Source organism: Macaca thibetana, chromosome 3 (assembly GCF_024542745.1).
Source record: "Macaca thibetana thibetana isolate TM-01 chromosome 3, ASM2454274v1, whole genome shotgun sequence".
Lineage (NCBI taxonomy): Eukaryota > Metazoa > Chordata > Mammalia > Primates > Cercopithecidae > Macaca > Macaca thibetana.
Genome location: NC_065580.1, coordinates 14,392,479 through 14,406,420, shown reverse-complemented (window position 1 = coordinate 14,406,420; position 13,942 = coordinate 14,392,479). Strand labels below are relative to the sequence as shown.

The following is a 13,942-nucleotide window of genomic DNA, read 5'->3' as shown; positions in this document are numbered from 1 at the left end:
AACTATGGATTCTTATAAAGAAAAGGTGTAGAAGTAGTGTTCAGAAAATTCCTAGATTGTTGATGGATTTACCATGGATTCACCATGTTGTTCTATGCTTGGTTTCTTCATCTCAGAAGTAGGAAAAATGTACCTAGCTGCTTACTTAAAAGGGTTGCTGGGAGAATCAAATAAGATGATGATGAAGGTAGTTCATAAATTGTAAAAGTGTTAAGTGTATAAAAGTGTTAAGTATATAAGTAAAAATGTTATTATTTTTCTAATTTTCCATCCTTTTGGATACAGAGGATATTTTATAAATCATGCACACTGGTCAAGAGATTTAGTATATTAATATTCAGTATATCTTCAACATTTAGACTATCAAATCTACTTAATATTTTATAAGCAGTTTCTCAGTCTGCTTCAGAAAACAATATGAAATTAGGAATACCTCTCCTCGTCTATGTTTATTCAAAGTAAGTTTCTGTGTGTGTGTGTCTATCACCTTAGGTTATATCCTGCTAACCTGCTTTCAGACTCTGAAACTTTTTTAAAAAAAATTTCAGTTATACTATTCTGTATATATCTAAGTCAGATATCATAATTCAGATAATAAAGTTATGAATAACTCATTAGAGCTTTTAAAAGACACACATACTAGTTTTCAAAAAAAAATCCTCAATAGACATGAGATCTAGAATCCTTTCCTTTTTCTTGGTAAAACTGTGTGGTGTTTGTGTGTACTTATATATTACATGTGTTCTATGTGTATGTATGTATTGTGGGGGAGGGAGACCTCTTACACGATTCCTTGAAAGAGCTTCAAAATATCTAGAGTGAATGTATGGTCTGAATAAATACCCTCCAGCCCCACCTGTCTTAGCTTAACTTTCTTTGTAAAATTTTCCACTTTTCTTCACTTTTAGTTTTGATCACTTTCAGAACAAGTAAGACCAAAATGCTCCCAAATTTAGAGGAAGAAAACCTTAATTGGCCGAGAAGTAGAACAACCCAGCTGGAGTTGTATGGAGTTCTTTATATAGAAACTTTCACTTATGCCAATCTTCTTCCCAGAAGCTCATTTCATTTCCCTGCTGGTAACACTCAAATCACTTCACAGTTCGTTGATAACTGCATTGGCAACCTTTTGTTTTCAATCAAAGGAAGATGCTGCAGCAATGCTCAATTGAACTAAGTATACATGACACAGGGTACCAGTGTCCTTGCCACAGAGGACTGTGGGAGGGGGGATAAAGGAAAAGATGACACCCTGCATCCAATATTCCATTACTTTAGCTAGAATTGGATTATGATAAATTGTGGTGACAGAGCTCAGACAAATGCTGATGCCATCTTTTCTATTGTTGTACCTGCACACAGCACTCTTAGGGATTGCATCGTCTCCAAAACCCATTCTCTGTCACTCATGGTTGAAAATGAAAGGCCAATGTACAAATAAGTTTTTAAACAATTTCCATGAAGATTCAATTTGATATTTCCTCCCTCACTGCTTTGAAATCACTGAGGGTCACAATAGGTTTTTGCTGATGAACATCTTTCTATAAATCTTCCTTGGTGAATGACTTCTTTAAGATCAAGTAACCTCTATGCTGTGTGGGTGAGGGGCAGGTATCAGGGTAGTGTTTCACTCCTTTCCCCTTGAAACATCATCATATCCAGGTTGCTTTAAAGCCCACCAGCAGCACCACCACCACCACCACCACCACCACCACCACCACCACCATCTGCATGTATTTGCTCAGCAGTAACATGCTACCAGCCACCAAAAGTAACAATCACTACTCCAAGTGAGCACCCAAAATATAAGGAAAAAAGCAATGTCAAACGGGAAATAAGTGGAGCAAGTTATAGCCTGACTCTTAACCAGGGATGTCCAGGCAGCCCACATTTTATAAGAGGAGGCAATACTGGACACTTCTGGTAATGGAATAACGCATTTAGATTATCTAAAACCTCCTATTTAGACTTGGCTAGCGTTAAACTGTGATAATTGTTATTTCATCTTTTACCAAAATATTCAATTATATGTTTTTTAAAGTTCAGAAAAAAGAAAAGTTATAACTCAATGAATTTCGTTTTAGGTTTAGAGTATTTGAGGCCCACAGGAGGAAAAAAAAACATTTAAAAATGTTGGTTTTTATATGTTCCATATAAACATATAAAATGTTCCATATAAACATATAAAAAAATGTTGGTTTTGGTTGTTCCTAATGTTCCTCACCCACTTGCCTCCCAATTCATCTGTCGAAACCTAATCACCAATGTGATAGTATTAAGAGGTAGAGCCTTAGGCAGACCATTAAGTAATGAGGGCAGAGCCCTCATGAATGGGATTAGTGCCTTTATAAAAGAGGCCCTAGAGAGCTCCATTGCCCCCTCCACCATGGGAGAACACAGCAAGAAAGAGCCAACCAGCAAAGGAGCCCTTACCAGACGCTGAATCTGCTGGCGTCTTGATCTTGGACTTCCCAATCTCCGTAACTAAGAGAGAGGAATTTCTATTGTTTATAAAACCAAGTTTAAGGTATTTTGTTATAGCAGCCTGAATAAATGAAGACAAAAGATGATAAAAATGATCCAGACGAAGGAAGTTTAGAGGGTTTATTTGGAAATGCTGCATAGGAGACAAAAATTTTGAGTAGGGTTTTAAAAGACAAGAATGACTTAAAAATATTTTTGAAAGTGTACAGTGAATTCAAAAAAGCAGACAAAAGAGTAGTTGTGGAAAGTGTGGACCAGTTTTCCCTAGACCAGAAAAGGAGTCTAAAAGGTTTGACACAGAGGTCCACCATGCCTTAGCCCCATACCACAGATGTTCAAGTAGAAGAGGTGGCAAAGGGTTTATAAGAGATGTGGAGCTGGGGGTTGGGCCAGGATTATTATTATTTTTTTTTTTTGGAAGAAAATATTGGTTAAAAGTAGGGTGAAAAGTACTTCTCCAGTGTATGCTGGTATAATTAGTGTCCATAAATATCTGCAGCATTCTACAGACATGCAGCATGGCAGCTGCACTCTCAGTCATGCTGCACAAGGTATAAAGGCAAAATCCCAAATACAGGTGCTATGGTTTTGTTTTTAACTTGGAAAAATGGTCTCACCGAAACAGTTTTATAAGCCATTATTATTTCCCAGTTTAGCACAAAAAATCGACTTCTATAAGGGAACAACAAAAAAGGGTAAACAGTAATACAAAAGAAAACAAATGTATTTCAACTTCCCATTTAATACTTCCCATTTAATACCCAACTCATAGTAATATAGTTTCTACCCATATTGTGCCATAAAAACTTATCAAAATTTCTTCCTGGCTTTCTACCTTATCAAATTTCTTCCTGGCTGCCAAATCCATTGTATCCTATTTATTCTTGACATCCAAGCTCACCACTCTTTTGCTTTTTCACATATTGACAATTTTCAAGGTATACCTCCAGGCCAGATCATATATCCTTTAAGGCAATTCCATTTGGTTCCAAAGACAGATCTTTCTCTTTATATCCCAGAGTCAACTGCTGACCTTCCCATTTTGATCTGCTCTTCCCATTTGCTCTATCTCAAAAAAGGATAGCACCCAGTTCCCTAATGCAGAATGCAGATATTACACCGACTCCTCCCACTGCATTTCTCCAATGAAGACTTCTGAGCACACATCCCAACAAACTCCATCATCTTTCCTTCACTCTCATGTTTACTTAAGTTTACTCCCCATTTGTTCCTTGGATTTCCAAGAGAATTGGTTGGCCTCTACTTCTTCCATAAACAATCTATACTCCCACCAAATTAAACTTTCTAAAATGTCAATCAAAGTCATTCGTTTGATTAAAAAACCCTTAAAACCTGACCTTTATTCTCAATATAGAGACCATCTTCCTGGGGATTCAAGCAAACCCTCATGCGCTAGAGCCTGCTTCCCTCCAGCTGCACCTCCAACAGCTCCCCGTGATCCAGCAGTTTGCTGTTCCCCAAACGTGCCAAGTTCTCTTGTTGCTTTATATTCCTTCCACATTAAATGTCATTATTCCTTTCTTTGCCTGACTTCTTAGCAGTCTTGAGTTCAGATATCATCTCCATATCACATATGGAGTCTTGATATCATCTCTTAGAAACTATTCAAGTCTCCAAAACTGATTCTCCCTCACTCATGGTTGAAAGGAAAGGTCAATGTTCATATACGTTTTCTAACTATTTCCAAGAAGATTGAATTTGGTATTTCCTCCTATACTGCTTTGGAATCACTGAGGGATCACCTTAAGTTTTTGCTGATGGACATCTTCCTATAAATCTTTCTCAGTGAAAAGCTTCTTTAAGGTCAAAGAGCCTGCATGCTGCGTGGGTGAGTGGCAGGTATTAGGGTTGGGGACCACCGGCCCTGTGTCCTGTCTGGGTAAGATGCTTTATTCCTGCCATCCCCCTAGCTCCCAGTGTTTCCTCACATGTATTTCTGAATTTTAATATTTATTCTGTCTCTTGTACTAAACGGTGAGCAGCAGAATAAAGGCAGCGCCTCTTATTTCTGCACTCTGAGTGCCTACCACCGTGTCTATCGCATCACAGGTATTTATTGAATGTTTGTGTTCGAAGTAATTAAACATGGATAAAACCACAGAGGAAATGTTTCTATGGAGATTTAAAGGGAACACTAGGGCACTTAAAAAATGAGAATTGTATAGCTCTGGAATTTTATTGTCTTATTTCATACTAAAATACAAGGTTTTCCTGCTTACATGTATGAGATTAACACATACTACAACAGGATAGGTTTTTGTGTTATTTTTTTAAATGCCATGTAGAGGAGGAGGAAAAAAAGAACACAAAGGAAAGGGGAAAGAAAAGAAGGAGAGAATGAGTATTGAAAATTGTTCCCTAGAAAGCCAGGCAACGCTTGAAGAGGGAAAAGACGACGACGCTTAGCAAAGACGTATCTGTGTGTATTCCACGTGTAGAAGAATCTGCTGCGCTGGCATGGCAGAGCAAACGAGCCAAAGAAAAGAGAGAGCTAGGCAAGGACACAATTTGAAGGTAAAGAGTATTTTGGCCAGGCGTTGAACCCTGAGTGGCAAAACTTTCCCAGGGCAACGAGCTGAGGTGGGTGTAGGCCAGGTAGGAACAGGTATTCACAATGTGCCTTTTGGAAGATGGAGGGAGGTTGGGAAGGTCAATGTAACAGGCCATTTCTGGTATGAAATGCCTAGTGGTCCTTTTTCAGACCATTATTGCATCAGATCTTTTTCAATTTCACTATCAATTACCTACCAAAGCAACACTGCAGATAACCTTGGGCAGATCACATGAATGTCTCTGCAATTGCTCATCTAGAAAAAGATCTCTAAAGCTTGACACTATTTACATTATTTAATAGTTTATGATATTTAATAATATATATTCAATAGTTCCGTGATACTATGTAGTTTATACTAGGAATTCTAAAAGGCCAAGCAACAATAAAAATTACATGAAAGATACAGAGGAAGAATAAAATAATAATGATTATTCCAAAGAAGGGAATTAAAACGGGTAATAAATAGTGTGAGAAGATTTCAGCCTTGTCTAGAATTGAGAACTCCCTGTCGCCTACTCGAAATCATGCTGAGAATCACTTCTCTGATGTTATCACTGATGAGGTTGTGCTGGACATGTGCACACAAGGGTAGACTGACCCAGACGCCCAGTTCTCAGCAGAAACCATCAGGCATAGCAAATTTATATCATGAATATTCAGCTTCTTTCTATCAAACCCTCAGCATATTTTATCATATTCATTACCAGCATTACAAATGTATAATGTAAATAATGTAAGGACATTATATAGTAAATAATTGATCTGGTGAAAGAGAAAAAAAAAAGCAGCAGTAAAGCATGACTAAAATGATGAGGAAGAAATATTTACAACAGATTTGCAAGTTTGCTCAAGTGAGACAAAAACTGACAGAAGTCTGCTCTGTGCCACCTTCTCCTGTATCAGATACTGGAATCCTGAGCGGGAATCACCGAGCAAGGTTTAGGATAATGCAAAAGCCATGCCTTATTAACTCTTGGACATCTCATTTCTTGGTTATAAATCCTATTAACTTGTATTACAAACTGCCATAAAACTTGGAGATAGAAGATAATTTATGCTCAGTGTACAGAAGCGAATGTTTCTGTCCTCCTGAGACGCACAGGACCAGAAAATGACATAGCATGTATATGAAACCAGGAGCCACCCACACTCCGCACAGGCAGCATGATAAACATGGCGCTGAGCGCCTGACTCTTCAGCAAGAAGATGGCCTAACTCGTGACTGACATCCGCCATGTTTCGTGTCTGAAATGTCTGTCATCTATTTCATAGCATCCCCTCCTCACAAAAGGTGATGATGTCTTATCAAGAACACATTTTTGGAAGTAAAAGAGGGATGTTTATTTTAAGGAAGGGACTATTTTGGATTCGATTTTGAATTTTCTATTTTTCAAATGGCAAATTGAACATTCCTACAGAGTAAATGCTACCTACCAAGGTTTTCACTCAGAACGACATTGACCCGTAGTAAGTGAAATATGCCAAAAATAAAATATGAAAAACCTTACATGCTAAAAAAAAACCAGCTAAAAAAATTCCAAACGTCTTCCCATATTCATTTTGAACTGGAACTACCTCACTGTATCCTTGTTTTAAAACTCAATTTATAACTAATAAAAATACATCACAGAGAGGGGACTGAAAAGAGAACACAAACTTTAGACTGAAACAAACTATACACTTTAAGTGAATTGCTACTATGACGTATAGGTCAGTCCCAAATGACGAATCTTAATGATTATTAATGATTATTTGCACAACCTAGTCTCATGAGAGTCTCACATGTAAACACTCCAAAGGAAACAGAGAACATCACAGAAAGTCTAAGATGATATGAGGATAGATTTTTTTAAAAAAAGATCAAGAAAAGCGTTCCAGGGACTAGGACTATTCTAGCCAATTAAAATTAGTGTAGCAGATACAACACAAGCTCTCTTACCAAGTTACTAGACTAAAAATATTATCAGATAAACAGTTTCTATAAGATGATTTATTCCTCCTATTATTATCTTTAATTTCAGATCATCTAATTGAAAAAAATTCTAGAACACACTAGGCTCAAATCTAACACTCATAATAATTAACATTTATATTGAATTTTTACCACTTTTAACATACTTCAGCAAAGCTTAATGGTAAATCATTTAGTCTGCTTAAATGATGAAAGATTATTGTTAGATGTAAATTTTATTATGAAACTTCAGAAAGTCATTTTTCTTTAAGGATACAGCAACAAGATGAGGTATGCCCTTAAAGTGCATCCAAGATTTATCTTACTTGAAAATAATATCATAGGGGAAAATATATATATATATATGTGTGTGTGTGTGTGTGTAGGTACATATATGTACACATATACACACACACATATATATTTATATATACACATACACACACACCAACCGGCCATCAGTTATACACTGTTTATGGATAATTACCAGCCTATGGGCTGTGACTTTTTTCAAGAGTTTATTATTTGCATCTTAGTCCATTAACCCCATGAAGGAGGAAATGTAGTGTTGTGGAAAAAGTGCTGAGACAAAACACTTCACTGTGTGACCATATTATCCTGCTTTTCTCCCAGTATTGTTATAAAGCTCAGATAAGATGCTTCTTGTAAAAGTATCAGTATTATCTTCCTCCTCAACAATTGTATGTTAACTTTAATTTAAAAAAATACATTAAAAAATTTAAAGTTTTTTTTTTTTTTTTTTTTTTTTGAGAGATTCTCGCTCTGTCACCCAGGCTGGAGTGCAGTGGCGCGATCTCGGCTCACTGCAACCTCCGCCTCCCGGGTTTACGCCAGTCTCCTGCCTCAGCCTCCTGAGTAGCTGGGATTACAGGCGCCCGCCACCACGCCCAGCTAATTTTTTGTATTTTTAGTAGAGACGAGGTTTCAACGTGTTACCCAGCATGGTCTCGATTTCCTGACCTCGTTATCTGCCCGCCTCAGCCTCCCGAAGTGCTGGGATTACAGGTGTGAGCCACCGCGCCAGGCCAAAAATTTTAAGTTTTAAAGTCATTCTTTATTTGGTGCTAAAGCATACGAGACATTTTCTTAAGTCTACTTTCGCAATATTTTTAAATGATTTCAGTTTAAATTGATAACATTTCTCCTGCCTGTCCTGTGATTGTATGTTCTAAAAACAATGAACAGTCTGCTGTAGATGTCCATTCTGAATACGTTCCCCAATGTATGCACGCCATGTAACATATAGGCACATTCAGTGCATGTATCACATATATTAATAACACCGTTATATGAAGTAACACCTGACAGAGCCAGTTCAGCCCCAACGGTGCAAGTCTCATTTCTAGGATGTAGAATGCTTCTGTGCAGAAATTTTACAGTAGTTTTTTTTTTTTGAGACGAAGTTTTGCTCTTATTGCCCAGGTTAGAATGCAGTGGTGCAATCTCAGCTCACTGCAACCTCCACCTCCTGGGTTCAAGCGATTCTCCTGCCTCAGCCTTCTGAGTAGCTGGGATTACAGGCATGCGCCACCATGCCTGGCTAATTTTGTATTTTTTAGAGACGGGGTTTCACTACGTTGGTAAGGCTGGTCTTAAACTCCCGACTTCAGGTGATGGGCCCGCGTCGGCCTCCCAAAGTGCTGGGATTATAGGCATGAGCCATCACGCCTGGTCTATAGGAGTCTTTAACTGATCTTTAGTATTAATCCCATTCACATGTATACAATTAAAACTTGTTATCAGTATGGTGGATCACATGAGATCCATCCATACCTTAAATCCCCAAACATATTCACTTCAACATATGCTTTTGTGTTACTAATTTTCTTGCTATTTTCTTACTAAGAATGATAGAAGAGCAGAGAGTCAGGCTGTGTCTCGAGAAAGAACTCCCTAGAACAGAGTGGCCAAGATGAGCAAAGGCTGAACTGCTAACCCCATAGGTGGAAGCCTGTGCCTGCCATTGTCACTACTTTAAAGAACAGAGTGTCATCTTGCATGAGCTTTTTGCACCACACTATGTAATAATTACTTCATTAGGATAAGGTAATTTTATAGTTATTCCAATGACACAAAATCAAAATTATCACACAGAGAATCTACATTGCATTATATTTGGGGATTTGGCTACACAGGTACTCTTAACATGTTTACCACTTTATAGAACTGAGGATTCTGCCTTAATAACTAAAGTCTAACACACTGGATGTTACATTCCTATAAGTTAGGTAGGGTCATGATTCCAGAATTTCTTTCAAGATATCCGTGGCTGGCAGTTTGAGAGAGACTTGCTTTGTATGTCAGTGTTTCCTTTTCCTGGGCCCACAAGCCTCAGTTCCTAGACGGCCTTTGCAGTTGGGCTGGGGCAGCAGAACTTCACTCCTGCAAAAGGTGACACAGGTCACAGGCAGGCCTGGCCTTTAAGAAATGTGGTGCCACATTCTAGCAATCAGTTTCCCTGCTTCAGCAATGTGTTCCAGTTAGCTTAGATATACAATGTGGGATCCCTCTCAAGCCACATCAGATATTCTATTAATAAGAAAAAAAAAACAAAACTTAATAAACCTAATTTTGGATAAGCCTCTCAGATCTGGAGTTGATCATAACTGCAACATAGACGGGTGGGGGTAACTGAGGTATAGAGGCAATATGATAGATTAGTGCTCTGGCCAACTGAAGACAATAAAAATACTAAAAATAAATAAATAAATATAAATAAGAGAATCTTCTAAAATGCATCAAATGTATCTTTCTTAAAAAAAGAATTCTAGGAGGCAGAGGCTGCCGTGAGCTGAGATCACGCCACTGCACTCCAGCCTGGGCAACGGAGGGAGACTGTGTCTCTAAAGAAAAAAAGAAAGGCCGGGCGCGGTGGCTCAAGCCTGTAATCCCAGCACTTTGGGAGGCCGAGACGGGCGGATCACGAGGTCAGGAGATCGAGACCATCCTGGCTAACACGGTGAAACCCCATCTCTACTAAAAATACAAAAAACTAGCCGGGCGAGGTGGCGGCGCCTGTGGTCCCAGTTACTCGGGAGGCTGAGGCAGGAGAATGGCGGGAACCCGGGGGGCGGAGCTTGCAGTGAGCCAAGATCACGCCACTGCACTCCAGCCCGGGCGACAGAGCGAGACTCCGTCTCAAAAAAAAAAAAAAAAAAAAAAAAAAGAAAAAGAAAAAAAGAAAAGAAAAAAGAATTTTGCCCAGAAGCCAAAAACTACCTTTTGATATAAAAAGAAGGCCAAGGCTAACTTTCATCTGGAGAGTGTTTAGCAAATCAGATGAACCTGAGCTTCAGTTTCTAAAGCCCCCAAGTATGGAAGGTTGTCAGAAGACAAAGCCCAAGGCCTGCCCAAGGTGGACATCTCAAAAGATGCTGTACCACGTAAAGCAGAGATCCGAAATATCAAGATGAATATAAGCAACACTCCCACTGGACTGCTAGGAAAAGTGGACAACCAAACACCTTGGCACTCCATAGCTGAGAAGATGAAAAAAGTCTCCCCTGAGCATTTGTAACCAGACATCAATTTCTCAGCAGTGTTACATTCAGAATCTACACGGACAATGTGGTCCAAAAAAGCCTCAGACAAAATGTCCTAAGTAGTTGGTGCTCCCACAGAACTGGGCTACAAGTCCACTCAGCAGCCAGGCAAAAGCAAATGTAAATTCTCCCTGGATTTACTTTTAACTCACGCCTCAAACAATTCCCACACTTACTTAAAGTTCTCAGAAATGTGAGGTCCCGGCCCAAAATCATAAAACAGAGAAGGAACTGAGGTCACGAAATATGAAAGCAAAAGTGAACATAAAAGGCAGCTGGCTTACATTAGAATTATTCTAGACTATAAAACCGGTTTGATAATTATGTTTTCAGAAAGAGCCCCTTGAAAACGTGAGTAAAGGGCACGCATGTAAGAAAGAATACTCGTGGCAGGAATTAAAAACGCAGAGGGTGGGTCTAGCGGCAGATAGGAAGAGCAGAAGCGGGGCAGTGAACAGAACAGAGGTGGTGAAGAACTTCAGAATGCGGCCCAGAGAGATTAAGACATAGAAAATATGAAAGTGCTGAGATGTATACGATACAAGTAGAGGATCTTAAATACATGTAATAGGAGGTACAGAAGAAAAGAGAAGGAGAATAGGGCACTATTTGAAAACATAATGGTTGAGGGTTTTCCAGAAATGATGACAGCCAACAATCTGTAGATGGAAGGAAATCCAATGAATCCCAAGCCAAATGTATTTCAGAAAGTTCATAATTATACCAATTATAGGGAAAATACAGAAACCCAAAACAGTAAAAATACCTTAATGTAGAAGTCATATTTTAGACGTAGCTTTTTCTATCAGTGAATCTGCCAATTATAATTTTAAAAAGTATTGTACTACATCTTTAACTAGTAATATATTGACCAGAGCATCTACACAGAGAGAAGTTATGACTGCATACTTTAGCAGTCATACCATCACTTCAATGCAATATAACAAAGCTCAATGTTTCACAATAGTAGTAAGTTTCAAACTTCAGAAACTGTTGGGAACCTATGGGTATTTAACCAACATATAATTTGATAAGAAATCTAAAAAGCATACCTGTACTGCTAACCAAAATCTTTTAATGACTTTCCAAAACCTATGGCAAAAGGAAGTTCACATTCCATTGTGTGGAATTTAAAGTTCTTCACAATCAGTATCCCAATTAGTTTTCTCGTCTTATCTTCTGGCATTTTTCCATCCACACCCCATATTTTAGCTGCACAGAATTACCTGCAAATCCTGTAACATATCCTGCATCTCCGTGTTTCTTTTCTGGCTCCTCTTGAATTAAGTAACTTTCCCATCATCTTCCACAGCAAGAATCTAGTCATCCTTGAATATTCTGTTGAATTGTAAGCTCAGTAGAAGGTATGTTGCATGAAAGGATTTCTGTTTATATTGTTAACTGCTCTATCTCTAGAAAGGAGCCTGGCAAATAGCAGGTACTCAGTAAATGTTTGTTGAAGTAATTGAGTGAAGACAACATGAGTGCCTCTGTGAAGACTTTTCTTACTACACACATGCCCCAGTTTTCTATTATTTCATTTTTTGGTACTAATCTTTCAACACTGCATTATGATTACATTTGTATGAATGGATCTTCCATTACACTTAATCTGGAGAGCAAAGATCATATGCAACTCTTTATTTTTATCCTTCATTGCCATGCAGTGCAACAAATACGCAAAAGGCAGTCTGTAACTGTTGACTAAATAAATGGATAGTATTGTTTGAAATCTGAATTCTTCTCCTCTACTTTTATCCAGAAAGCAACATGGCTGAGACACACAAAGAGCCAGGAAAAAAAAAATGCAAAACTGGCTAAAGAATAGTACGCATGCACTAAACCCACCCTATTAACCTATTAGCCAAACCACAATTTCTAGTAATGCCACACTACAGATGGTAGGTAGGGTAGAAGCAAAACTGTAAGCAGTAGACTCCAATGAGAGGCGAACATGGAAAGATCTGTCCACTATCTTCAAAAAAACAAACAAACAAACAAACAAACAAAAAGTTACCAAATGATATTTTTAAACTGAAATCCACCAATAAACCTCATAAAATGTGTTTGTTTAGTGAGAATTCTGTTCTATGCACTACACTGAGAGAAAATGTCGTTAATGTTTATCATTGGAAATGAAAGACATCATTAGAAATTATTCTGAGACAGAGAAACTAATCACCAGGCAACTTATGAATAGTAAAAGCTCAAGATTGTCTTCTAAGTGCCTAATGAAATCAAACCCAGTTTCCAATTATATCCAATTATAATGACAACACTCAAAATACATAAGAATTACATTAGCAGCATTTGCCAAGCCTTGTGTTTCCCCTATTGAGGTTTTTCTCAAATGTCATTCACATTCAGCTGTTCAAAGCGCAACAGTGCTCAACTTAATTCTTAGTCGATTTAGAGTTGCAACATTTTATCTTGTTTTCTAGACATAACAAAATTTAAACTTTCAGGATTCTCCTCCACATTTTTGCTGGTCAGTGACCTGAGGCAAAACTAAAGTGGCCACAAGAAAGCACACATGATCAGTTCCACTCGCAGTTCAAAGACCCAAGCAGGGCCAATGTTTTCTCCTAGTCTACTCAAGTGGTAGATGCTTTGTGAAGGAAAGGGCTCACATTATATTCTCTTTTGACTTACTGGTTGGAGCAGGTAGATCAGTGATTCCTCTTGGATTATTATAACTGGAAAAGGAGTGATGTGAGTCGCTCGGAACAAGGTATTCACAGATGCCATAATCTGGTCAAAACGCCCAGCGAGGCCTCCCAGTGTCACGATCACATCAACCTAAGCAAGGAAGGTAAAACCGGGAGTCACATATAGTCACATATAAAAAATAAGCAAAAATACAGAATATTGGTGTTTATGTTTTAAAATAATATATTAAAAAGGCTTAATGTGTGATCCATAAAGATGGCATGAGTTTAGAATAATACCTGTTAACCAAGTACCAATAGAACCTATTCAATTCCCAGAGAAATAAGTGGTATCAGGTTATGAAGCCAAATGTTGTGTTTCTCTGGTTCAACGGTTATACCAGGGATTTTGCAAAGTGCTTTACATACAAGATGTTCAAGAGTTTGACAAATGAATAAGTGAAGATATTGCAAGAAAAGACTCATTAGCCTAAGGAAGAAATAGATAATTGCCATACTGTGGGAATGTATACCTCAAAATGGGGTTCCATAACAGCACTAAAAGTAAATTACAGAGAAGAACCAAGTTCTGAAACGAGTTTCCTATTTGTGACCTTATCAGAATGTAAGAAGAATGGGAATTTTTACTAAGGGTAACATGCTTCACATTAAGCTTAAAATATTTTAAGACAGTCAAACCAGTAACTAAGAGTATAACTGG

General features: G+C 38.1%; 1 protein-coding gene across 2 annotated transcripts in view; it reads right to left on the bottom strand.

Moving 5' to 3' along the window:
• TPK1 (thiamin pyrophosphokinase 1) overlaps window positions 1-13,942 on the bottom strand; it is a 389,586-nt gene that overhangs the window by 124,264 nt on the left and 251,380 nt on the right. For both annotated transcript variants that reach the window (XM_050784905.1, XM_050784906.1), the window contains one exon: window positions 13,226-13,372. In XM_050784905.1, coding sequence (XP_050640862.1) covers window positions 13,226-13,372 — 147 coding nt within the window. The remainder of the gene's footprint in view (window positions 1-13,225; window positions 13,373-13,942) is intronic.